This window comes from Punica granatum, chromosome 8 (assembly GCF_007655135.1).
Source record: "Punica granatum isolate Tunisia-2019 chromosome 8, ASM765513v2, whole genome shotgun sequence".
NCBI lineage: Eukaryota > Viridiplantae > Streptophyta > Magnoliopsida > Myrtales > Lythraceae > Punica > Punica granatum.
In genome coordinates, this window is record NC_045134.1 from 26,345,539 (window position 1) to 26,371,640 (window position 26,102).

The 26,102-nt window shown below is 41.2% G+C and overlaps 5 protein-coding genes and 1 long non-coding RNA gene across 7 annotated transcripts; 4 read left to right on the forward strand and 2 right to left on the reverse strand.

The window, feature by feature from the left end:
* Positions 1-1,080: 1,080 nt before the first annotated feature.
* On the forward strand, positions 1,081-2,397 carry LOC116188633 (transcription factor PRE6-like). The gene is made up of 2 exons (XM_031518109.1): positions 1,081-1,504; positions 1,941-2,397. Exons 1-2 carry the CDS (start codon positions 1,379-1,381, stop codon positions 2,085-2,087), a joined length of 273 nt encoding a protein of 90 aa, XP_031373969.1. The 5' UTR covers positions 1,081-1,378; the 3' UTR covers positions 2,088-2,397.
* Positions 2,398-6,640: 4,243 nt separating this feature from the next.
* Positions 6,641-8,364, forward strand: LOC116188174. The gene is made up of 2 exons (XR_004152211.1): positions 6,641-7,379; positions 7,500-8,364. It is a non-coding gene; the product is annotated as an uncharacterized LOC116188174 (long non-coding RNA).
* A 1,606-nt stretch (positions 8,365-9,970) lies between these two features.
* LOC116188173 (probable serine/threonine-protein kinase PBL18) lies at positions 9,971-13,092 on the forward strand. The gene is made up of 6 exons (XM_031517353.1): positions 9,971-10,258; positions 11,105-11,445; positions 11,536-11,671; positions 11,746-11,882; positions 11,976-12,099; positions 12,210-13,092. The coding sequence occupies exons 1-6, from the start codon at positions 10,192-10,194 to the stop codon at positions 12,701-12,703; spliced, it is 1,299 nt and encodes a 432-aa protein (XP_031373213.1). The 5' UTR covers positions 9,971-10,191; the 3' UTR covers positions 12,704-13,092.
* Positions 13,093-13,429: 337 nt separating this feature from the next.
* On the forward strand, positions 13,430-16,102 carry LOC116188162 (probable serine/threonine-protein kinase PBL3). The gene is made up of 6 exons (XM_031517337.1): positions 13,430-13,742; positions 14,374-14,714; positions 14,805-14,940; positions 15,044-15,180; positions 15,253-15,376; positions 15,481-16,102. The coding sequence occupies exons 1-6, from the start codon at positions 13,676-13,678 to the stop codon at positions 15,960-15,962; spliced, it is 1,287 nt and encodes a 428-aa protein (XP_031373197.1). The 5' UTR covers positions 13,430-13,675; the 3' UTR covers positions 15,963-16,102.
* A 201-nt stretch (positions 16,103-16,303) lies between these two features.
* On the reverse strand, positions 16,304-18,035 carry LOC116188163 (aldose 1-epimerase-like). Of its 2 annotated transcripts, none has more exons than XM_031517338.1 (5): positions 17,690-18,035; positions 17,536-17,585; positions 17,290-17,413; positions 17,103-17,201; positions 16,304-17,016 (listed from the first exon to the last, which is right to left on the reverse strand). In XM_031517338.1, the coding sequence occupies exons 1-5, from the start codon at positions 17,865-17,867 to the stop codon at positions 16,400-16,402; spliced, it is 1,068 nt and encodes a 355-aa protein (XP_031373198.1). In that variant the 5' UTR covers positions 17,868-18,035; the 3' UTR covers positions 16,304-16,399. The 2 variants fall into 2 exon arrangements, with proteins under 2 accessions (XP_031373198.1, XP_031373200.1); XM_031517340.1 differs by having other exon boundaries at positions 17,680-17,900.
* A 458-nt stretch (positions 18,036-18,493) lies between these two features.
* On the reverse strand, positions 18,494-24,179 carry LOC116188161 (ABC transporter A family member 7-like). The gene is made up of 18 exons (XM_031517336.1): positions 23,917-24,179; positions 23,316-23,697; positions 23,151-23,230; positions 22,905-23,046; positions 22,687-22,815; positions 22,437-22,561; positions 22,090-22,248; positions 21,839-22,001; positions 21,628-21,753; positions 21,440-21,523; positions 20,783-21,144; positions 20,247-20,447; positions 19,993-20,102; positions 19,806-19,890; positions 19,595-19,723; positions 19,408-19,513; positions 19,152-19,240; positions 18,494-18,992 (listed from the first exon to the last, which is right to left on the reverse strand). Exons 1-18 carry the CDS (start codon positions 23,992-23,994, stop codon positions 18,693-18,695), a joined length of 2,850 nt encoding a protein of 949 aa, XP_031373196.1. The 5' UTR covers positions 23,995-24,179; the 3' UTR covers positions 18,494-18,692.
* Positions 24,180-26,102: the final 1,923 nt, after the last annotated feature.

The window sequence follows — 26,102 nt, forward strand, 5'->3', positions numbered from 1 at the left end:
GTTGACCGGTCAAGACATGCGGGTGTCACTTACTACGCAGTTTGCCCTTCGCAGAGGAGAATATATATATAGTACGACTGTCTTGAGACACTATTGTGTAATACATATACACGTAGAGATTTTTCTTATATAATATATATTAATATTAATAAAAACTGAGGTAATCGTTGGAGAACTGAAAAAGAATCATAAAACACAATTTTTTTTTTTGTAATTTGATAAAATTATTATATAAAAATAATATAAATTGGGAAAACTATGACTAAAAAACAAATGGTGGAGTGTGATGTTGGAACTAAGAACACAACATGGACTTGCGTGTTGAGACTGACACCAACAGAGGCCTCTTTGCTGTCACAGCGCCTACTCCTCCTCCTCCTCTCTCTACCTTTAAGCCCCACTTGAGAGGAAATTTGCACCCCAAGAAACGATCGATATAGTATACGACCATATGCTTGGCCTTTACATAGTTTGCGGGGGGAGATGTTGTAACCTCGATTAACCACTTTTGCTTTATGACCGATATCATTGTTTCGGTCCTCTAATATGAACAGTTTTTTACAAGAAACGTCTCAACTGATAAGATGAACAAAATGATATATAAGTAATTGGAGAGTGTTACACAATCAAGAAGATTACAATATATAAGAAACCAATAATATAGCGTAAAACCGGTACATGTGATCATGACAAAAGGCTCTCTAGAGATTGGAATATTAACACATGAAATTGAAGAAGAGACAAGTATAAGGTGATATCTCTCTTGGAAATTTCATACCCCATCTCTCTCTCTTGGTGGCATTTGGCATTCTCTTTTTACACCAGGGGAGCCCTTTTTTTTTTCGATGTACATCATGATATTTGAAGATCCAACAGATTTCGTCTGATTCAGTACGAGTTAGACTAGTTCATTAAGAAAATAAAATTTTTTCAATATGAATTTTCTCCATTTACAAAATTCAAATAAAAATATTATTTAGAGAAAATAAACGCCAAATCGCTTGAATTAATTCACGTTAACAAAGGCAAGCCGTATTTAAATCCAAGCTTTAGCCCACAACTCTATCCCATGAAAATTGTGATCTCTCTCTCTCTCTCTTCCCCCATTCCCCAATACCCCCACTACTTCGTGGTTCTCCACAGTTAAGCTTTGCTTTCCACATTTCGGAACCAAACTTTGGTCTCCCTTTCTCTATATATACGCGCACACACATATATATAAAGCTTGTGTCCTATCGCTTCAAGCATTCAATCAAAACCTCGCGCTGGTTTAGTTCTTTCCTGATACACTGATATACACATATATTCACCATCGTCGGTGACGGTATAGAGCAGTTTCATTAAGGAGCTGTCAGTCGTGGTATAATATATCACCATCATGTCGAGCAGGAGATCTAGATCAAGGCAGTCAGCAAGCTCAGGGATCAGTGATGATCAGATCATCGAGCTCGTCTCCCGCCTCCAACAGCTCCTTCCCGAACTCCGCCACAGGCGATCTGATAAGGTATGTGCTTATATTAGACATCTCTCACTTCGGATGTCTCATCTCCCCGGTCTGTTATGAGTTTTGCAGAGATCGGCGTTCCAGAACAAATCGAAGAAAGCCTTTCGAGTTGAGCCACTAGCTAGGGTTTCTGCTAGCTTATAGATATGAAGGAAATAAGTGCATAATTTAATGTAATGAATGGGGGATTTTCCAAAAGAACCAATATATATTTAGTCATCCGATGTTGACGAACCTGTTCCCAATTACCGATTACGCACCTAAATAAAAAACCCAAAAAAATTCTGGAACTCTAGCGAAAAATTCCGGGTTTTTTACTATTGAAAGTAATAATATTAATAATAGTAGATTAACTCGGAAAGGAAGTATGCAGATGTCCAGCTAGTTCATCGTTGATTATATATTAATTAATGATTGATCGTATTCTCCCTGACAGGTTTCAGCAAGCAAGGTGTTGCAAGAGACGTGCAACTACATCAGGAGCTTGCACCGAGAGGTGGACGATCTCAGCGAACGGCTCTCTGAGCTGCTCGCAACGAGCGACACTGCCCAGGCTGCGATTATCAGAAACTTGCTGATGTAATGGAAATTAGCTAGAGAAGAGCCATAAGGTTGTATTAGTAAACTAGCTAGCTAAGAACTGTTTCCTTGTATGGCAAGATTAGATCCTTATTTTGATGTATCATGCATTAGCTATCATGCTCTTGGTGATGTCGTCTCTCTTTGTCGGGACTAATCTTTCTAGGGGTTTTCATTTTTCGGTGCTTGCTAGCTAGCCTAGAAATATTGAAATGGGTAATTGCAGCTCAGTGAAGTTCTCGATTATCCTTTTGCAGACGTTCGTTTTGTGGTGAAACATGAAAATTTTGTAATAAAATTTGACTTCCATTACTGTCGCAGCTCTTCGATCGGTAATTTCTGGCGCATTTGTTAGCTTGCTAGTGTATAATTTCTCTCCTTATACCACTTCGAAGCCGAGCGTGTAAATATATTCATATCCCAGGCATCAACTACAGCTACGACAACATGTGTGCGATATGTAAACACGGATATACGAAGCATTCGAGAAATATATATATAAACTGACAGGAAATATTAATGAGCTTTTACTAGCAAAATTCTAACCATATGCATGCAACATACTGGAGAACATACTGGCATCTATTATTCGTACATTTTGGAGATCATCCTGATTTAATTCGATCGACTCCTCATGTCTTTTTGCGATTAGATCAGTCCAACCAACACTTAATCATCGACTTTTCCTAGTGTTAGTTATTACCATCTGATTGTGAAGTGCTTTAACCGATAAAGATGGAACGAGTTCAACAGAAACAAGGCTTAGCTTTATACGCAAAAGCTTTTCGAAAGAACCAAAGGAGCTAGAGCTAGAGGGGGCATGGCCCCGGGTTTTAATTTCCCCTTGTGCGTTGGGGAGGGGGACTAGGAAGTATGGGGAAAACTAATTTGCGTTAACTTTCATCCCTGCTTTTGTAAGGAAGTATGGGGGATATCCAAACCTTTTTGTTTTTCATATCTCTCGATCTACATCACTCGATATACGAAATTCAATGAGCCCAACTATTAATTTAGGGTAAAGTCTGGTCTTAACTCATTTAAGATCAAAACTCTTACAAGCATCACCATACACGTCGTCATAGCATATGAAAATGCTTTTTGACATATTCTCAGACCATTCAACGCGTCTCGATAGGTCACTTTTGTTGTATTGTCTCCTAATCATGATTTTCTTCATTTATAAAAGTCGAACACTAAATCAAAAAGAAATAGTGTCAGATCACTTGGACTTATTCATAAAATTTTTTTTTTTCCCGTTGCCCTCATCTCACGCGCTCACAAAATCACCCTACAATATCTTCGAGCTCTCGAATTCCGCATAGTGTGATAAATGCAGCCTTTGACTTTTACTTTCATTCCCCGCACGAATACGAGCCCTATACACTAAACTATTATAATACGTGACGCTATACACACACACACACACACACATATATATTTGTATATTGAGTAACGTAGCAGAAACTTCGTTCAGCTGATAGTAATAACAGCTGCACTTTTGTGCATCTTCATAAAACTTGGTTTATTGGGGGTGAATTTTGTTCAAGAGTAAGCAACTCATTAATTCATAACACATTATATATACTCAGCAGCTTGTATATATATATTCTACTTGAGTTGTGCCAGGGAAGGGTCGGTCAGGCACGAAAAGGCTCATAATTAATATCCTCATAACCGACGAGAGAAAAGAGCGTTCATCAACTTGAATATGTCATGTAACCCAAAAGGGAAAAATGAAGTTACCCTTTTCTGAAGGGTAGCCAGCTGGTTCATTGGACGATGCCCTTTTCTCTAGGTAATGTCTATGGCTATGCATTAACCTGTTCGCCCGAAAATGTTGTTCTTTATTTATTTTGGATGTAATGATCAAGGACATATGAACTTCCTGAGCCGGTGGTCCATGTGTACCGTCTAATTGAATTGCCTTAAAACGTCAGGTTCCTACGAAATGGATTTATATTGCGTCATGGTTTGGATTATTATGGATATAACCACTTATACATGTTCGAACCAACAGTTTTCATATATCTAACCTAATACATATGGAGATATATAGTTTGGGCTATTATGGGAAAAGGAGTAAGGAGAACTTGAAAACTGTCCCATTTTTTTTTCCTTTTTCGGTCCTTGTCAGGTGCAAAAAACTGAAGAAAGGAAAGCTACAAAATTACTGCTTACCAAAAAAAAAAACAAGATACAAAATTACATAGTTTTTTTAAAAAAAAAAATTTAACCACTCTTTATCTATCTAATAACTTATTTTGTAATTTTTCAATTTTCATTTCATTCATGCTAACCCTCTTGAACGCACTGCGTGTATGTGAAAATTAGTTAGGTAAGCAATACATATAAGGTGGCAGTTTTTATCGATTTTATAGGATGTTTTCATTTTTAGTATATATACTTTTAAAATTCCTTAACCGGGAAGAATTAACTGGAGCATGGTTATATACTAAGGTAAAACTGTTGAAAAATTAAGGCAGTTAAAAAATGAACTTTTATTTTAATAGTATATAATTAGATAATCGAATGAATTCATAAGGACTAAAAACTATCAAAACCCAATACTTTACAAACTTTACGGCTTGTTTGGTTTTAAAGTGCGATTTTAAAATAACACTTTAACTTAATTCTACCAACAACAAAACAAAATAACTTATACAAAGTCAAAGGGTGAGCCCCATTTATACTTTTTTTTCCACAACAAAACAAAATAACTCATACAAAGTCAAAAGGTGAGTCACATATATAACTATTTATACCATTCTTTTTTAAAATCAAAATTTAATTTTAAAATCCTACTTTGAAACCAAACGCAACATTAGCCATTACAAATTAACTTTTACATCACATGATTTCTTTCTATTCCGCCAAAACATCATATGTTTTCACGAACTACATTATCAATTACTTTATCTTGACACAACATTTTAATACTATTAACTCTAAATGCTCTTATTAAAAATCAACATGGACTACAAAGGATAATATACTTAATAAAAAAAATAACTATATATCATGTTTACAATATTTGTAAATTATTAAATTGGACTGAATACTAATTTTGCCGCATACATTGCAATATTAGAAATTGGGCTGGCACCTCCTAGCTGGGGCTGCTTATTCATGCACGAGCCCAAGTGATTTGGATCAGGTCAGTCGTGGATAAGTTGGACCTCCTTTGCTCAGGCTCCTTCCTCTCGATCGGACGTGTACATTCCATTCGTTCACATCCCTTATGTCTGATGACACCTTTTTCCTTTTTAATAATGAGAATAACCTCACAAACATTATGGATTCGGATAAGTTCATTTGTAAGCACACGCGTGAATAGCAATTTACTAAGGCTACGGGTCGGCACAAGTTTATTTATATATTGTTCAGTGAGAAAAACAGAAAATTGAGGGAGTATCTTATATGTTCATATTATAGTACATACATTTATAGGAAAGTGAGATGAGAGTCACGATCCTCTTCAATCACGATCAGAAGTCATCCACCACATCCACTTTTCAACTTCGGTCAGTCCTATTAATAATTAAAAATGAAAAACTAGAAAAGTAATAAAATACTAATTTTTTAAAATACTAATTAGATGATGATGATAATAATAATAAGTTAATCAGAATCTCATATATATTATTTGTTTTTTCGATCGTCACGTGAACATCTTCCTGGTTGTAGAAAGAAAACAGGGCCCAGAGCCCTTTGCACATGTTTTCACATTGGCGGCTTTCAATCAAAATTATTTGAGGAACCTTTTTCTTGCACTAGCAGCAGCAGACTTCCTTTTTTTTTTTTTTTTTTTTTTTCCCCCCCCCCCTGAAAAGTAGACTTCTTTCTTTCATCACTTTCGACTCCTCTCTCGAGCTATCAATTAATATGAGCATGAAATTTTGCATCGGAACAGTTGTTTCTGGTTCTATCCGGCTCGCGGGGAACTCGTCGAATCCTCATCCTAACTAACTTTGTATCAACCTGCCTATATTGAACATACGACACGTACTTCTTCGACGGACACCTCACCGAATGTCAATAATCCAGTCAATACGCTATTTATGTTATTTGACAAGACAGTGAAGAAATTCTTAGTGAATGAAATCGGTACGTCTCTAGTATTGTGTGAATTGTAGTATAGGATCGAATAAAGGTCACTTTCAAGCAAAGTGACCTCTCTATATTTTATGATATTGTCAAACCCTTCCTTAACTTTTCTCCTACTCTAGTAATTTTATATGAATAGAAAAGGAAAAATTGACCTAAAACTTTTTTTTTTTCATTATGAATATGAAATAAGGAACGAAAAACATAGAGATACGGGATAAGTTTTATTAATAAAATTGCTTATGATATGATGAAAAGTGATGCCACTGCTGCACCAAATTTAATTAGAGTAAATTGACAAATTGATCCTCCAGAGATTGGATGTACATCAAATTTACCTTGAGAAATTTTTTACATCAGTTTAGAACTCTATTTTATAATTGTACATCATACTCAACCTTCCGTCCAAATCCGTCCTATTCCGTCCAAATGTTGTCAATTTACTCTAAAAATTAAAGATAGGGAGAGAAATTGAATTTAGGGAGAGAGAGAGAGAGAGAGAGGAGGAAGGAAGGAGACGATGAATACCCCTTCTTCGTCGTCTTCTCTTCCTCTTCTTCGCCATTGCTAATCCCACTCGATCTCATCGAAGCTTCCCCGCTGAGTCGGTCTCCATCTCTCCGCGTCTCGCAGAGTCGAAGCAGTAGCTCGCTGCCCCACCTTACCTTCCGTCCGGTTCTGCAGTCACCGACTTTCCCCGGCCGCCGATGACTCCCCCCGCTCCCTCCTTCTCTAGCCATGTGACTCTGGTCCTCGGTAATCTCCGCCTCGAGAGATGACTCCGTCGGCTTCGCTTCGAGATCCTCCCGCACCCCCGCTAGCGCCGACCAAGGATTTTGCCATGTCCACAGACGCTCACGCCCTAGCTCCCGGGGCCTCCTCTGCCATGCCGGAGCCGGCGCCGCTGCCGGTCCATTTCGTTCCGTTTCTCGCTTCCGGTTCTCATTTGCTTTCGCTCCCCTCATATAGGAGGGAAAGGAAAGGGTTAGGATTGATCATTAGGACTGTGGTTGACAAGGTCAATTTCGTTTTCGCATTGGGGCTGAAGCGTCGGGGCGTTCGATTGGCAGAGCCGGAGAACGATCTCGCCGTTTTGCAGCTCAGCTTCGGCTTTTTTGTTAGAGTTTAGCATCCTAGTCGAGGCTATCAACCGAATCTTTCCTCTTTCCTGCTCTTGCCTTGTTAGCCTCTGGTAAGACGAATCTGTTTACTTTTTTATAGTTCTCTTCCCTATAGGTATTACTCTGCAGGAGATAATTTTCGTTTTTGTGGGCATCTCGAAACTTATTTGGGTTAGCTGCCCCTGTTATAGGAAAGGCGGTGTTGGAGCAATCGAATTCCGGTAAACGATACAGCACGATGAGGTCATCTGGCAAGTTATTCGCTACAAACATTGTAGTTTTATGGCCAAGTGAGAAAATCCCACCTCAGAAATCTGCTTGCTCGCTCTGCCCGTTTAATTCTTTTTGTCGACTCGAAGTGATGTATTGTTCGGTTTGATTTTCATTTCATATGGTTCTCTGTTTTTTTCCCCCCATCTCCTGGTAGAATTGAGATCGGGATCTTCTGCAAAAACCCTTATAATGTCACTGGGGTTTGTAACCGGAGCTCTTGCCCTCTCGCCAACAGCTGCTATGCCACCATTCGCGAAGAAAATAGTTAGACCTTATTTCCTTGTTATGGTGCTTCCCATGAGTTTTTCGATGTAAGGAGCATGTTTCTGTCGATATATAAGTTGAGAATTTTATGATGCAATGACTCTGATGCATTATGTTTTTGTCACCTGGGAAGCTGGGAAATGGGAAATTTCTAGACTACTTACGAATTAGATAGCTGCTTAGCTGATTGTGTTCAACTATCGACTTTGGATGTAGACTGCTGAGATATGTAGGCTTTAGCTGATCTTCAGTTGCTCAATTTTTTTCTTCTGCAGGTGTTTTCTACTTGTATATGAAAACCATAGAAAGGGCTCACATGCCTAATAAGTTGTGGGAGAGAGTAAAGCTACCCATAAATAATGAGAAGGCACTTGAAATTATTGACAAGCATCTGGTATCGGAAAGTTATGTGTATTAGGCAGTTTTTTCAGTTGTAAAGACAACATTTCAGTTTATGTGTAATGCAGTTTTGCAAATCTTTGCAACTAAGTTAATGAAGTTAATGTATTGTTCTCTCAACTTCTCTCTATTCTGTCCTAGAACCATTATGTTCCACCGTTCCTTATCAAGTTTATCCCCTTTACCAAATAGCTTATTTGCTATATTCAATTGCCTGAATTTGCAGTACATGGACAAAAGCGCATTGTGAACCATCTGATCGAACAAGTAACGCATCCTCAGTACTAATCCATGAAACGTTTTCCCCTCAAGGACATTCTTTGAATTCCCAAAACCCAAAAGCATGCAACTGGTAACAATTCCATCAGGATAAAACAAGGAAATGCATTTGGTGAAACAATGAACTGCATTCTCTCATCTTCTCGACCGTTGCATGTACCTAGGCTTGGCAGCCCATGGACTTGAAATTGAGTCTTAATAACATCTAAAGGACACACTAATGTAGCAGCAATAACACCTGCACCAAATTTCACTATTCAGTCAACTGATCAATCACGAAATTTAACCGCAAAGCCAACCAAGCAGAGACGGGCACGATGTTGGAGCTCAGGCACATGGTTTAGACTCGGGCAATTGTAATTGACCTCGTCAACCAGTCCTAATGATCAATCCTAACCCTTTCCTCTCCCTCCTATATGAGGGGAGTGAAAGCAAATGAGAACCGGAAGTGAGGAATGGAACGAAACGGACTGACAGCGGCGCTAGCTCTGGCATGGCAGAGGAGGCCCCGGGAGCTAGGGCGTGAGCGTCTGTGGACATGGCAAAATCCTTGGTCGGCGCAAGCGCGGAACGGGAGGATCTCGAAGCGGAGCCAATGAAGTCGTCTCTCGAGGCGGAGATTACCGAGGACCAGAGTCGCATGGCCAGAGAAGGAGGGAGCGGGGGGAGTCGCCGGCGGCCAAGGAGAGTTGGTGACCGCAGAATCGGACGGAAGGTAAGGCGGGGCAGCGAGCTACTGCTTCGACTCGACGAGACGCGGAGAGACGGAGACTGAGTCAGCGGGGAAGCTTCGATGAGATCGAGTGGGATTGGCAATGCCGAAGAAGAGGAGGAGAAGACGACAAAGAAGGGGGGTTCGTGGTCTCTTTCCTTCCTCCCGTCTCTCTCTCTCTCCCCAAATTTAATTTCTTTCCCTATCTTTAATTTTTAGAGTAAATTGACAACATTTGGACGGAATAGGACGGATTTGGACGGAAGGTTGAGTATGATGTACAATTATAAAGTGAAGGTCTAAACTGATGTAAAAAATTTCTCAGGGTAAATTTGATGTACATTCAATCTCTGGAGGACCAATTTGTCAATTTACTCATTTAATTAAGATGTCACTGGCTATAATCTGAAAATGAGTGTAGGTGTACGTGGGGTCCACAAGGTTGCGGAGCCAGCTCATCTCGCCGGAGTCGGACACAGCTGCGAACCGCCCCGCTTCAACGGTCGCGCTAACGACTCCGGACAGGGCGAACGCTGTCGCCCCCACCACCAAATGACCATTTAACCCCCAACAACGATGACGTTATTACAAGAAAACCTCGTCACGACAACGCCCAAGGTTTTCAACTGCGTCCGTGTCCTTTATTGTCATTCCGCACAAGATTCCCTCCCCGCCATGCGTGCACGTCCTCCCGCGTTTGTCGTTTCCCGGGACATCTTCAAACCCCCTACCCCAAAAGAGAGAGAGAGAGAGAAAAAAAAAAAAAAAAAACCAACCCTCTGTTTCTTCTTTCCTGTTCTTCCCCGACAGTGTGGAAGAACAGAGAAATGGGTTCCCGGGGGAGCAAGAAACAAGGGGCTACTCAAGTCACTCAGCCCAAGAGCAGAACAAAGGCAGGCCATTGACCCGGAGAGGCATTGAAGAGAGAGAGAGAGAGAGAGAGAGAGGCGATTGCGATGGGCAATTGCTTAGCAGATTGTCGTTGTACAACACACAAGGCCATCACCTCGGAACCTGTCTGCGGTACGAGGCTTCTCTCCTGATCCCCCGTTTTTTGCTTCTGCACTTCAGGAGTGCCATTGCAATGAAATGAGCCGTCCCTACATTTGTTTTGTTTGTCCTTTCCTCTATTGGCCCGTGTTTTGTTCCTCTGTTCTGGGTTGATGAATCAATGGCTTTCATTGTCCCCTCCAAGTGACGATTGTTTATTGGTTTCAAGCTGGGAAATTAGATTGTGCAGTTACGACAATGTGCTTTCTTTGATTGATATGTCGTGTTTTAGGTCAAGGGGTTGGCCGGGAAAATGTCCTTTTCCCGGTCGTGATTCATGAAGCATCCTAAAATTCCACCTTTAGACTTGCATAAGATGTTTGCTTGCCAAGCTTTAGTACTCAAGTTCAATTTCTCTGTCGCATACAATGAAATTTTTTTTTTTTGAACTTTACCATCAATTGAGGAAGCTTTTGGTGAGGATTAGATTTTTGCTTCTCTTGCTTTGGATCTTGGTTGAAATCCTCAGAATGCAGCTGCTCTTGGTCTGAAACATATAGTGTTAAATGGGGTGTCGAGTCGATGGTTCGTACTGTGAGAGCAGGGAAATCTCTCGTTTGCATAAATTGGGGATTCACAGTTTTGATGGTGCTTTGTCTCGTAGAAGTCAATTCTGAGAATTATCATGTAAAATCCAGGGTTTACAGTGACTTGCAGTTATTGTTATGATGCTGTTAGCTTCTTCGAAAATGCACTAATGTAAGGTGATGATTTATGGGGAGTTTTAATAGGTCGCAGTCACAGCATAAGTTACTGTTAGGAGGCAAAAGCAAGCTTGCTTGCTTCCAAATAACAATTTTCGTGTTTTTCCAATCTCAGGAGCCATACATATTCCCATCACTATCGGTGGCCGCTGGTCGACTCCTCTGAGACCGGTGGTTCTTCCACCCCAGAGAGAAAAGTTTCCACCCGTAGCTCTTCCCACTCCAAACTGTGAAGGTGACACACTCGCATCTCCAAACTTGAAACCGTTCACGTATCACGAACTCAAGAATGCGACTAAAAACTTCCGGAATCTTATCGGGGAAGGAGGGTTTGGATGTGTCTATAAAGGTTGGATCAATCTGCAAACTCTTGGTGCTGCAAAGCCTGGGGCCGGGACAGTTGTTGCCGTTAAGAAGCTAAAGCCTGAGGGCTTTCAAGGCCACAAGGAGTGGTTGGTGAGGCTCCTATTTTTTGTTTCTTATCTGTTCCTTTTTCCTGCGATAGTATACTCGAATGCAATTAATAGGTTGCCTGTTGAGTTGCAGTCTGAGGTTAAATATTTAGGCCAACTTCATCATCCGAATCTGGTCAGACTGATCGGGTATTGTCTGGATGGGGATAAGCGGCTCTTGGTCTACGAATACATGCCGAAAGGAAGTCTGGAGAATCATTTATTTCGAAGTGAGTTGATTTTTTTTTTTTTTGAGTAATATAGCTTTGGATTGGCATTTAAGTGACACGATATCAAACTACAGGAGGAGCTGAACCGCTTTCCTGGGCAGTAAGGATGAAAGTTGCAATAGGAGCTGCCAGAGGCCTGTCCTTTTTGCATGATTCCAAGCAGCAAGTGATATACCGCGATTTCAAGGCTTCTAATATCCTCTTAGATTTGGTATACTCTTATTTTTTGTAGGCCAAGTAATCGGTCCTTTCTTTGATTAGATCATCTTAACATCATAATTTGTGTTTTCTGTCAATATTGCAGGAATACAATGCGAAACTTTCTGATTTTGGACTTGCAAAGGCAGGTCCTACGGGTGACCTGACCCATGTTACTACTCAAGTATTAGGCACACACGGTTATGCTGCCCCTGAATATATCGCTACAGGTATGTTATTAAGCTTTTGGTTTTTGTAATTCTCACAGCTTCAATTTGCAGAATTTAAACTCGTAAAATTTTCTTTGTTCCTCGTCTTCCTTCTAAAAATTTCCGAGCAGGGAGGCTCTCAGTGAGGTGCGATGTCTACAGTTTCGGAGTGGTTTTGCTAGAGCTGCTCTCGGGGCGGAGAGCTGTTGATAAGACGAAAGTGGGCGTGGAGCAGAATCTCGTGGACTGGGCAAAACCCTACTTGGGAGATAGGCGGAAATTGTTCCGAATAATGGACATCACTTTAGAGGGTCAATACCCTAAAAAAGGGGCTTTTATGGCTGCAACTCTTGCCTGGGAGTGTCTAGGGGATGCCAAACACCGACCTTCTATGGCCGAAGTTTTGGCTTGTCTTGAGAAGATACCTGTCCCGAAGGAGGGAGTGAATCGCATCAGTAATTTTGATAGACTTCAGCCCATGTCAATCCCGAGCCCAAGGTCTCCTCCTAGACGCCACCACCACCATCATCGATCACCATCTTCCACTGATAGAACACCTAGAGCAACGTCCCCTTTTGCAACCCAAGTTAAATCGCCGCTTTCGAAATCTCCTCACGAGGACTGACCTTCTTGTTCCTTGTGTTCAAAGTAACTCAAAGTGTGTCCCCATGACAGATGCTTAGGTTTCTTGGGAAGCAAGTCTGCATGCCGTTTGTTTGACCCCATAAGAAGCAGATGTAGAATTTTAAGTCTCTTAATCATAGGAAAACCAGCATATATACATTGTTCGTCGGCTGATGTAGAGTTTATTCTGTTTGCTGTTGCTTTTGAATTTGAACGCTTCTCGGGATTCCCTATCGAGAAGAAGATGACTACAAGAACTGTTCTCTGCGCATTTTTTAGGGAAAGGGGACTGTTAATTGTGTAACTGTTTCTGTAACATAATTCATTACTTTCAGTGGAAGGAATGTAATCTAATCTCTCAGTAATAGTTCTCTCGATTTTCGATTTTAATTCATATAATGATGGCCGAAGATTCATTCTTTATCAATGTACGTTCTTTACCTAAGCGCTAAGCGGTATATAAATCCGAAGGCCATGTAATTATTGCATGTCTCTATGGGATTACTGATTTGTGAACGGAAATTCGGGCAATTCACCGAGTCGGGGAAGCCGGTTTCTCCTAACAAGCAAGCTAATATATTTAACAAGAAAAACCTCCGCACTCACCACACGGTTAACGAGTAGGAGGTTTGCCAAGCTATTCTTAATTGCCATTAATCGTCATTTCCCGCCATGCATGCACGTCCAACCACGTCTCTCTCTCCCTCCCTCCCTTCCTTCCCCTTCTGTTTCTTGTTTTCTTATGTATCTGAAAACAGAGAGGCGGAAAGAAACCAGAGAGAGGAAGAGAGAGAGACAGCTATCTTGTCTCTCTTCTTTGTCACCGGCAGCGTGGAAGAACAGAACAGAGAAATGGATTTCAGGGGAGAGCGAGATCACACGGCCACAGGGGATGCTCAAGTTACTTAGCCCAAGAAAAAAGCCAGGCCATTGGAACAGACAAGAGATGTTCAAGAGATAAGAAGGCGATGCAATGGGCAATTGCGTGGGCGCTCGTTGGAAGAAACGCAAGTTCCTGACCTCAAAAGGGCTCTGCGGCAGTAAGAGGCTTCTCTTCGGGTCCCCAGCATTTGCTTCTGTGCTTCGAACATTAGAAAATCCATCCATTTCTTCTGATATGAATCTTTTTGTTCTTGCCCTCATGTTTCCTTTCCCTATTAATTCCTGTTCTGCTCGTCTGTGCACCGGTGAATCAATAAGGGCTTTGATTGATTGGATTGACGTGTCTTTAGGTCGTGGGGTTGGCTGAAGAGTGTTGGTTTTCCAGGTCATGGTTCATGGAAGCACCCCAATGAGGAAACTTTACAATTAAAAGAGGAAAATTTTAGTGAGTTTTCGAATGTTGATTGGCCTTTACCGGAAATGCTTTTCGAATAATTGTTTTAGGAAGGAAGAAAGAACTTATATTAGCTAACGTAGCTCTTTCGAGGCACTCAAAGGTTCCTTCGGAATCCTAAGAATGCAGCTGCCCTTGGTTTTACATTTCTCCTGTGAAAAGGTCTCGAAAACGTTTTGTTTCGTGCAAAATTTGGGATACAAAGTTCTAATGATGCTCTCGATACTGAGTATTTCTCATGTATCATCCTGGGTTTGTTGCGACTTGCATGCATTTTGATGATGCATTCATTCAGGTTCATTCGAATAACAATTTCGTTGTTTCTCCCATCTCAGGAAGCATACATCTTCCCATTACTATCAAAGGCAAGTCATCGGATCCTCTGAGTCCGGTGATTCCTCCACTAAGTGAAAAGAAGTGTGAACGCATAACTCTCTGCACTCCAATATCTGATGTTGACATACTCTCATCGTCTCATTTGAAGTCATTCACATATCACGAGCTCAAGAACGTAACGAGAAACTTCCAGAATCTTATCGGCGAAGGAGGGTTTGGGCGTATTTATCTAGGTTGGATTGACCTGCAAACTCTATGTGCCACAAAGCCCGGGAACGGGACAGCTGTTGCCGTTAAGAAGCTAAGGCCGGAGGGCTTTCAGGGCCACAAGGAGTGGATGGTAAGGATCTCATTTCTTGTTTTCTGTCTGTTCCTTTTTCCTTCGATAGTATAACTGAATGCACTTGATTCATTGCTCGTTGGATTGCAGTCCGAGGTTAGATATTTAGGTCAACTTCATCACCCAAATCTGGTCAAACTGTTTGGATACTGTCTTGATGGGGGTAATCAGCTCTTGGTCTATGAGTACATGCCAAAACTAAGTCTGGATGATCATTTATTTCGAAGTGAGTTCATGTGTTTCTTTCTAGTAATTCGAATATGTAAATATTCTCTTCAAAGCAATGTAGCTTTAGATTGGCAATTAATTGACAAGATATCGAACTACAGAAGGAGATAAACCACTTTCTTGGGAGATGAGGATGAAAGTTGCGATAGGAGCTGCCCGGGGGCTATCCTGTTTGCATGACTCAGAGCAGCATGTGATATTTCGTGATCTCAAGGCTTCTAATATCCTCTTAGATACGGTATACTCCTCTGTCTTGCAGTTTTCGATTATCTTAACATCCTAAATCTCATGTTTTTTATCAACATTGCAGGATTACAATGCGAAACTTTCTGATTTTGGTCTTGCAAAGGCAGGTCCGACCGGCGACCATAGCCATGTTACTACTCAAGTATTGGGCACACGCGGTTATGCCGCCCCTGAATATATCGCAACAGGTACATCGTCACGCACCAGGTTTTTCCACTTCTTTCAGATTTTTGCAATGTTTAACTCATAAGGTTTTCCTTTGTTTTGTGTTCTTTCTGTGATTTCCAAGCAGGGAAGCTCACAGTGGGGTGCGATGTGTACAGCTTCGGAGTGGTTTTGCTAGAGCTGCTCTCAGGGCGGAGAGCTGTTGATAAGACAAAAGTGGGTGCGGAGCGGAATCTCGTGGAGTGGGCGACGCCCTACTTGGGAGATAAGTGGAAATTGTTCCGTATAATGGACATCACATTAGAAGGTCAGTACCCTCAGAAAGAGGCATTCAAGGTTGCAGTTCTTGCCTCGGAGTGTCTAGGGGATGCCAAACTCCGGCCTTCTATGGCCGAAGTTTTGGCTTGTCTCGAGAGGATATGTGGCCTTAAGGAGGGTAAAGACCGCCCCGGTAAATCTGATAGACCTCAGCCCATTTCAACCCCGAGCCCAAGGTCTCCTCCAGGGCACCAACCCCATCATCATCGATCTCCAGCTAATCAAACACCTGGGGAAACATCCCCTTTTGCACCTGAAGTTAAATCTTCGCTTCCAGAATCCCTTCCGTGAACATGACTAGATAGAATTGCGTGTTGCATGGAGGTTTCTTGGGAAGCATATTTGCATACCTTTTGTTTTTGACATAGAAAACAGATGTACAGTCTTGACTCTCTTTGCCATAGGAAAGCCAGTACATATATTGTTCGTCAGCTAATTCTCGAGTTTATTTCTTTTGCTGTATTTCCTTTTTCTGTTAGAACCGTCTTGGGTATTTCTATTGACAAAGAAGACCGACAATGACTATGAGAAACTGTTTTCTGCGCATTTTTTAGGGAAATGGAACTGTCGATTATGCAACTATGCTGCAAACAGTGTATATTACTTGCAGCAGAAGGAATGTAACCTCACAGTAGTTCGTAGAAACTCGATAGAGTTCATCCCATATTGATCTTGATCTGTTATTCGATGGTAGAAATCTCATTCTTTATCGATATACATTCTGTACTTTAAGCAGTAAATCTGAAGATCATGACATGTTTGTAAGTTTCTCCTGGATTAATGATTTGTGAAGGGAAGTTCGGGTGATTCACCGAGTCGGGGAAGCCCTGCGTCTCTAAACAGAGGCCTGAGTGATTAGAATAGACGAACCCGCCTTTCCCCTTCACATTATCCAAATAATTTCCAGTATAAAACTGCACACCAACCTGATTACTCCACAGCTCCATCTCTCTTCCTGACATTTTTTCTCTTAGAACAGCAACCTTATTGAGATGCTCATGGCCGTGGCCGTCGAGAACATAGTTGATATCATACCCGGCAGGCAATTTGTTGATCTGGGACCCAATATCTCGAGGTTGGAGAAAATCGTAGGCGGACCCCTTTATGTCTGAAATTTGACCCGTGGGTATAAGCTGAGAATCGACCGGGGTGATTCTGGAGGCAAAGAGTTGGATTTCATGTGAGAGGATATTGCCACTGTTGTGGCCTCCGAGGTTCCAGTATGTGTGTAGGGCTAAGTTCACAGGAGTGGCCTTCTTGAGTGCCTTTGCTTCCATTTTTATACCGAGCTTGTTTGTTTCTATTAGCAAGAAGGTCACAGAAACGGAAAGATCACCAGGAAAGCCTGCATCACATGAAAAGCAAGAGAAGCCTTCTTAGTTAAAAGTTGGGCAAATTTATCCTTTGATTTAATTGACAATCAAACCTTACCCTGTTCACCATCATAGCTGTCATAGGTGAAGGTTATGTACGAGTCAGGCTCATAACTCTTCACGGTCCATACGACATCACTGAACCCTCTACGCCCACCTAAATTAGATTTGGAATGATCCTTTCAATATTTAAGTTGATCAGAAAGTAGAATGCTATACTTAATCTGATGGAGGTAAACAAATACCGTGCAGAGTGTTGTTTCTTTCATTAGCAACGAGCTTGTAATGCTCTCCATTTAAGGTGAATTGCGCACCTCCAATTCTGTTGGCAACCCTTCCAACAATCGCCCCGAAGTAGGCTGAATCGTTCTGTCAATAACCTCATTATTGTTGGGAATTATATATGTAGCTTTGGACAGTGAAGAAAGGTAGAGAAAATGGCTCATTTGAGTGCCTGCAGAGTAGAAGGAGATGAAGAAGTTGGTCCTGACCTTGTACTTGTCAACAGTATCGTACCCTAGAACAATATCTGCTAAGTTACCTGCAAAGCGATAAAAAAGTCGAGCTAAATAAGCAGCACCAAACTGAAACTTTACAACCCTGTTATGGAATAGGATTGAACAAGAGGGGGCGACCTGAACCAACCATTCCTGTCGGGAAGAACGAGAGAAACCATCCTGGCGCCATAGTGGGTGAACTTCACAGAAAAGTTTCCTCGCTTCAGCTCATACACTCCAACCTCTTTGCCTGCTGTAGGCACAGTTTCTGCAACTAAAGGCAATGCAAGCAAGAGAACACGAAGGAAGAGAACCTTCTTGCCCATTTTTCTGTTATAACTAAAACCAGTATCAGCTGAGTTTCGGAAATATGTTCTGACGGAGAATGGTCAATGAGAAGGAAAGAAGAACTGCAATAAACTTGTTGGCAATGCCAGTCATTATCCGGATAAGTAAACAAAGGCGGCATGGAATTCGACTTTCTTCTGCTTGTAGTTTTCTGTGTAATAATATGATGAGACCCCCATGACAAGGTCTTTTGAACAGAGAAAGGGACAAATCTCTTCGGATGATCCTTTGTGCGTTGTAACCTTTGGGACGGCTAGGAGTGGACTTCTTGTTCATCCTTGGATTTTATCTCATGTAGGACCCCTTTCATTATCTTTGGTTGGGCGGTAGCAGCCACAGAACCCAAACCGAAGATGCCATTTTGGCTTTTAGGATTATTTGGTTCCAGTTTGAATGTTTAGAACCCACAGTTAGAAAGAAATTCAGTGAAGTAACTGAAAGAATCGCTGATATTTTCATTTCTCAACTAGTTCGGAAAGCCGAAAAATGCCTGGTGCTACTGGTATTACCTGGAAACCAACAGTTCTCTTTCTCCTCCGTTAGTAGCTTTCTTTTTCTTCATACGGAACTAAGAGAAAGGAAGCATGAGGTGCGAGGGTTTAACTGAACGAATGGTGTAAATGAGCCTTTTCTTATTATTTCATACATGCATGTCCAAGGAGTACAACAAACGCTTCCCTATACAACAGTACGTGTATGCCCTGCCTAAATCTGTGACTGTAATACTAACCGATGATGAATCGAAAGGTAACTTCAAACCGGAGTCAAACGGGAGTATTGCTTCTACATTCTTGCTGTATTTATCACGAGAGAACATTGAACGCCTGGGCCCCACGGGCTACTTTGATGAAGACGTCCTCCAGGGTCGTGTCAGCCAGGCCCCAAGCATAGACCGTGAACCGGCTCTTAGCATTCTCAACTGCTTGGAACACATCCGAGATTCTGACCTCCTGCTTTGGGAGCTCGAACTTCTGGGTTCCCGATATCTGATAAATCCTCTTTGCTGTAGGGGACAGACCCTTCACCAAGTTCTCCACCTCTTCCTCGTGAGTTGAGGATGTTGTCATGGTGAACACATAAGATCCTCCGTATCGCGCTTTCAGCTGCAACATATAAACGAAGAAAATTGAGTGTTTATGATGTAGGATGCAAATCCTAAAGTTCTAACCTAGACTATTAGATCTGATTTAAATGAATTTGTTTAGACTGATTTCCAACAATCCTTTTGATCGCGTAGGATAGTGCTTTATGATGAAGTTAACCTCTTTCGGATTTCCAATGCATTGCAAACTCCCATCAACAAAAATTCCCAATCGATCGCATAGGACCTCGGCCTCTTCCATTGAATGGGCTGTTGGAAAAGGGAAACAAATTTTTATCAGCAATAATAATATGCTAAAAGTATGTATACCTTTTAGGAAAATCGGTCTCCACATTTTCCATTTTCCTCCTGGCTATTAACTCAGACCAAATAGAGTCAAATTCCACACAAGTAATCAGAAAGATATGGGGGATTACTAGTCAAGATAATAGCTCGATCTTGCTTGGCACGCTTCACGACATGCCACAAGTTGTTTCTTGAAGCAGGGTCTAATCCAGTGCTGGGTTCATCCATGTAAACAACCTAGAAAATTTCAAAAGTGATTAGATCAATTTTATAGTATTTCATTTTGTAGCAGTACAATAATCAAGATTTGAGAAGTACCTTGGGATCTCCGATAAGTGAGATTGCGACACTGAGCCTCCGTTTCATGCCTCCGCTGTATTTCCCCGCTTGTTTATCGGCCACATCTCCATAATATAAGTTCACGCTCTTCAAAGATTCTTCTACTGCCTGCAATAACAAATGACAGATGAATAGATGGGGAAAATGCAAGAGAAAAATAAGAGCTAACTAAACCAATAGGATGACTTACTTGTTCTAAGGCTGGACCTTTTAGATTCTTGAGTCTTCCGTAAAAGAGAAGGTGCTCCCTTCCTGTTAAAGTTTCCCAGAGGAGACTAGAAAATACAACATTAAAGGAGACATTTCTTAAGTTGTGAACTGGGTTTGGAAAATCGTATATCATCTCTACACATTCAACACGAAAATGGCAGTCTTACTCGTGCTGCGGACACACGCCCATGCTCGTATATATTCTGTCCATGTGTGTCCTTATGTCCATCCCCTGAACATAAGCTGCTCCGGATGTTGGTTTCGTAAGGCCAATCATCTGTTAACAGACAAAGAAAAGGTTTCAGATCTCACCAGCAGAAGAGAGATGTTATGTTAATTCTTCTATACAGTAATACAAGTGGGGGAGAAAAGCTACTCATCTCATCAGTTCTCAACACAAAATTATCAATTTTGTACATACCATATTGATGAAGGAGGTCTTGCCTGCTCCATTTGGACCAAGCATTCCGAAGCATTCCCCTCGAGGTAGAGCAAGAGACAATCCTCTGACTGCAAATTTCTCAGGGTTCCCATCCCTTCCCGGGTAGACCTTCTTAAGGTCATCGCAGATGATCGAGTAATTCGTGCTTGATTCAACCAGCAACTTCTCAACCCTCTCCCTCTGCAATAATCAGATAGACGTCTTATCAGTAATAACTGGTCATCTATAGAAGCAAACGATCACCCCAGCTGTTCTTCAGTTTTTTGATGTTTAAATGAAAAGTGCATCTGGTTCCTTTCTTAAACATCTTGTCGGGAAAACAGAGAAACGTTTCCATGATCTGTTGAATTACACATCTTGCAAAGTGCGATCCCCGACACTTAATTACCATCGTTGTTTAGTTTTTCGAGAAAAATGAGCATGGAAAACTTCCCCACTTTTCCACAACCAAACAACTTCTTGCATAGCTTTTTGATTGTGTATTGCTAGGAATTATCAGAATAAGAAATCAATACCTCTTGACTGACATCAGGTTTCTCCATCTGAACAAAAACCTTAGACCCCTGCCTTCTAAAGCTAGGCTTCTGAAAGGATGATGGTTTCCTTTTACGGAATTTTTCCAAGAAAAAAAGAGGACCTTTTCCACTCCCTGATGATATCAATTGATCGATATAGTACGCAAGTAAAAGCACCAGCAACCACTCGACAGTCATGATGATCAAGACCTCCGTCATCCCATTGGAACTGTCACTTAAATCACTCCATCGCATGCCATCAGTTCCCAAAAAGTTCCCGTTGAATGAATACTGAGAAAATTCGTACAGCCCACGGTACAGAGCGAAGCCGGGATATAGCTCCATCGCAATTAACCCACCTCCTGCATCAAGAAAAGATTGCCTTCTACATTTAGATGAAGCAAAGAATATTGACAAAGAAAGCGCTATGAAGAAACTCATTGCTGATATAGTTCCATTGTTGTTTGGTATGGAGGTATGGAGTAGGGATAGAAAATAGAATGTTATATCACGCTATACAAGGCGTGTTGGAGTGTCAAATGTAAGATGAAAAAAATGCAATACCAGAAACAGTTTTCTAGGTAAGTACTAATTCAAGGATCTTAAAGTTAGTGACTCGATGGCAAATCATTTCCTCTCGAGGTATCATCTACTTACTTGGAAATGATGCATCTTGAACGAAGAACTGGAAAAGAAAGCCTCCTAATAGCCCCGTCCCGAAGACAACTATGTAGCCCACCACTTTATGATCGAACATGGAAATCACAAAAAAGAGGCACATAAGCTTACAACTGAAGATGAACGTAATCATCACATAAGAACAAAATAATTCAAAAATGCCAAACCTGTAGCAGTCTTGACGTTCGAGAAAAATGCTGCCGCAAGAAAGGCCAGAGCTATCTGCAAGTTGATGTAGATCAAGTAAAATACGAACTGGATGCTGTAGTCATTCAATGTGAAGAATTTTAGGCCTGAAAAAAACTTAACTGCATTATTATCGTATTATTTCCAAGTGACCTAGATGAAATAAAATTAATAGTACGGTTTTGTTATTACCTATAACTGAACCAAAAATCACGAAACATAGCATATAGAGAGCTGATATGGTGAGAAAGTACGCATAAGAAATCAGCCAATATGGCCCATCACCAAGCCCGTGCATCTTCATCATGATCCTCAGCTTCTGTTGTTTTTCATAAACTAAAGCTGACAAGATAACCTGTTACCAAAATGAGAAAATTAAGTATGATAAATTAGAGAATTGAATTTGATTGTATAGAATTATCAGCGTAGTCATGCAAACTTACGGGAAATAGCTGTATAATAACCCATGTAAAGAAGAGGGTGCCAAGCAAAGAAGATATATCAAGCCTGAGTTTAGTTTGGGGCTTCGGCATTTCTTTGACAAACTCAAGGAGAATTTTGGTGTCTGATCCTCGCAAAAATTGAAGGTATGCATTTGATGCCTGAGAGAAGTTACACGATGGTCAGCTTTTGCCCATTATACAATTATCCAAACTGCATGATATACTTCTGAACTTCCTCAATTGGTGATTATGCAACTATTCCATACAACAATTTACACAACTATTTCACTAATGCCAACCCAACATGAAAGAAACATATTGGAAAGCAAAATAGTAGAAATTCTCACCAGATTTACAGACCGTGGGACACGCAACAATGCCATTGGGTTATTGCCAGAATCGTTCTCATACGTAGAGTTAAACCATATGCTCGCGTTGAAGTTATTGTCATCCGTATTTAAAAAATCATACGCTGTGAAATGGAAATAAGAAGATAAAATCATACTCTGTGAAAAGAAAGAAGATAAAGCCACAAAATTTCGGTGTACCTGGTAAAAGATAAGAAAACTATAGACTAAAAAAATCATGGAGACATACCTGCAACTATCTCGTTAATTTTCCTATCCGGGTTCCCTTTCCTATAACCCTTGTATAATTCATCATTTACTGCAGCAGAACTATTTCGCCACAGATTTAACCCTCGAACACAACTGAGCTCCAAATTGACTGAAAAAAAATTGAATGGAGATCTTGTCAGTTGGATGATACTCTTTCACAGGACCAGCAATCATCAATAACTGATACGAAGTTCATACCTTGTGGCATATCAGAGGATGCCTGAATTGTCACAGAAACTGTCGAGTTCAGAGAGCACTGGCGTTGAATATTGTACAGAGGAAGATCCGAAAAGAGAGCGGGTTCAAGGAAATTCTGAAGCTCAGGCCACGAAGAAGAACCCTGATATTCCAGGAAAATGGAAAATCAGCTACCATAACCAGAATATCGTCATTATCAAAGAGAAAACAAAGAAAAAAGGTAGATAATATGCACGAGAAACCTACCACAAGATTGTTGGATAAACTACTGAAAACATCGGAAGAATTCAGAGCGAAAGAACTAGGAAACATGTTTCCAGCCAAAACTGAAACAAGATTTAGACAAGGATTAAGAGAATCATCCATTACGAGGAGAGACCAGAATTGGAGTTCCAGAGAGGAGAAACATACTTTCTCCGAGAGATTGATTGCTTCCAGTGAAAAGCATAGTTGCAGGACAGGACCCAGCGGTTCTGCATGAATCATCAGGTAAGTCCATAAACGGAACAGAGTCAGACCTCACTGCACGGTACTGGGGAGCCGGGACTTGCATCAGCGGAGGCCATTTAGGAGGGCTCTCGATCGGACAGGTCCCGACTTGATCCACAGTCGAGTACTGAATCCCGCATTGCTTCTGGCACTGACCGCCACCATTTGTATCAACGCATTGGCAGCCACAGTTGTTCTTCGGCTTGTCTAGCTCATTGTTTACCAAGCTTTGTAGGAGGACCAGGAGCAAGCAGAGAATGAACGGAAACGAAATGAGCCGAATGTTCGTCTTGATATTTCGTTTCTGCATAAAGCGCAATGAATCAGACGATAGAAAATGCCGAGATGTCGAAGTTCCATTCTTTTCCTTCCGTAGCTCGAAATTATACGACACCCAGAAAACAAAAACCAACGATTCACCAAGAAACATCCTCAGACGAAACATACGCCGCAGCTAAAGACATTCAAGACAAGAACCCAACGCAAAATTCCTCGGATACAAAGAGAGATGAGATGGGTGGACCTGGAAAGTGAGGTTCTTTCTGAGCAGAGCGTTGGCCTGAGTCCCGAAGCTCGCCGGCCCATGTGACGGGTCCGCCATTGACGACGGCCGCTGAAAGCTGTCGGAGTGTCGGATTCTCCGGGCAAACCCGAACCTCCGGAAGATGTTCTCCGGTCCCCCTCGTGTCCTTTACAATAATCGTCTTCCCCTCCGCAACTCAGTCACCTGTGCTCGAGCAGACAACGGGGAGAAGCCGCACAGGACCCGCCATTTATATGCGTTTGCCTCGAGAGGAAAGATCGTTAAATCAGCTCAGGCAAGTTCAATCGACGTAACCGGGCTGGGTGCCGAAATGACCTCTTTGCCCCTGCTTCCTTCACAAATTTCGAGAATGCCCTGATCCGCCCTAATGTGTGCTCACTCCTCGATGCCGAAACGGCCCGTGCGCAATGACCTTATTGCCCTCCACGCGCTTTGACGCTCCGGGAAAGCGACGCCGGGAGCTTTACCGGTGGCGCCCGCGAAAACTATTCAAGGAAGATTTTGCCTGTTCAAATTAAAATAAGAAATATATTATTTCTTTTGGTCAGACTCAGAGGATTTAATGTTTTCTTTAATTGTTGGCCAAACATTAATTATCGTTAATTAATAGAATATTAGATTTTTCATTAGTCCCAATCTCTTTGAACGTGGATGGAAAAAAAAGCCCTATCTTGAAGAACAAGATCAAATGAATGAGTCTATAATAGCAATGGTACTACCAACACGGATTGCATGCATTTTTCGTTGGAGGTGAACCATACGGGGCATATTAAGCGCCCGGCGTAATTACGTTTGAAAAGAAAAAACAAGGGGAGGAGGAAGAAGACAGAGGGACCAATGCATCATATACATGAATTAAGCAATTATAGTTCGTGAAGTACCTTCTAGATTGACATTTCTTGGAACTGAGACTAAAAACCATACAAAAAAGAAACGAAATTTGTTGACATACTTAATCCCATAAGATCTTTGTTCAAAACTTAAAACCAGGAAAAACTGAAGGCCAAATAGTCAAAAATCTTATTTTAGTAGCAAAAAGGCCATTCTACACGCAACCTTTAAGTTGTATTGCAGTGTGAGTACTAAGACACCAGAGGCCGCCGGAATATAGGTTTGAATCACCTCATCAATAAACTCGCTCGGCGGTTCCTATCACATAGTATTTCCGGAGCTACGACTTTCTTTCCGGATCTAATATTGATCTGCCATCACTCTGAACATCTTTCTTGCACAGGAAGAGAAAACGAAAGGCTGAGATTGAAGCATATAATAAATTTGACAAAGACCCAAACCCATATTTTGTTAAACCTTGTTTCTTGGAAGATATAATGAAAATGACCTGATTGCGTATAATAATAAATCCGCATGAGAGCTTACTTGTTTAGAATATGCCTGGAATTCTTGCAAGCAGTGTCCTGAATAAAAGAAGTACGTTAGGAAGCTGAACAAGTCATAATCAGCATGTAAGAAACAACCACCACCTAATCCTTGAAACTGCTATTACCCTTTTCGTTGTGCAAATCACCGTTTAGATTATGCCCAAAGTTCTGCTCTCATAGCCAGAGAGTGTTATATGACAGTAACGGGAATCCTTCCGGGGATTTTCTAAAGGTTATTGACCAATTCTGTCATTGGAAAGGAACAAAATACTGCTTTACTGCAGTCAAAAAACACGAGTTAATAGTCCGTAGAACCGAAAGTGAGCAGAATTACCTCGTCACCAGCTCCCAGCAAAAAAAAAAAAATATATTCCTAAAAACTTCATCCCTAAGATTTGCTTGGCATGTGTAATTTGATGAAGTTTCGACAAAGCTGTAGTCAAATTATAAGATAAATTGTTGCATCAGCAAAGAGAACACAAACAGAGATATATTACCTTAACAGAGTCATAGTCATAGCTTGCTTACTTGAATGGTGTAGTTTCCAGGAAAGCAGATGATACTGGCAACAGCCATCAATAGGTCTGTAAAATAAAAAACTAATAGCAATAATAATAAGAAAAGCAATCTCAGGTATTTCTATATTATATCTACTCATGTTTAGTGATAGAGCTGAAAGTGAAATAGTTTTCGTATTCCGACGGGCATGAAACCATTCTGCATTTGCCTGTTTCCAGTCTAAAATAATGCAAAAGAAAGACCGTATGCATTTTATTAAGAATGAGC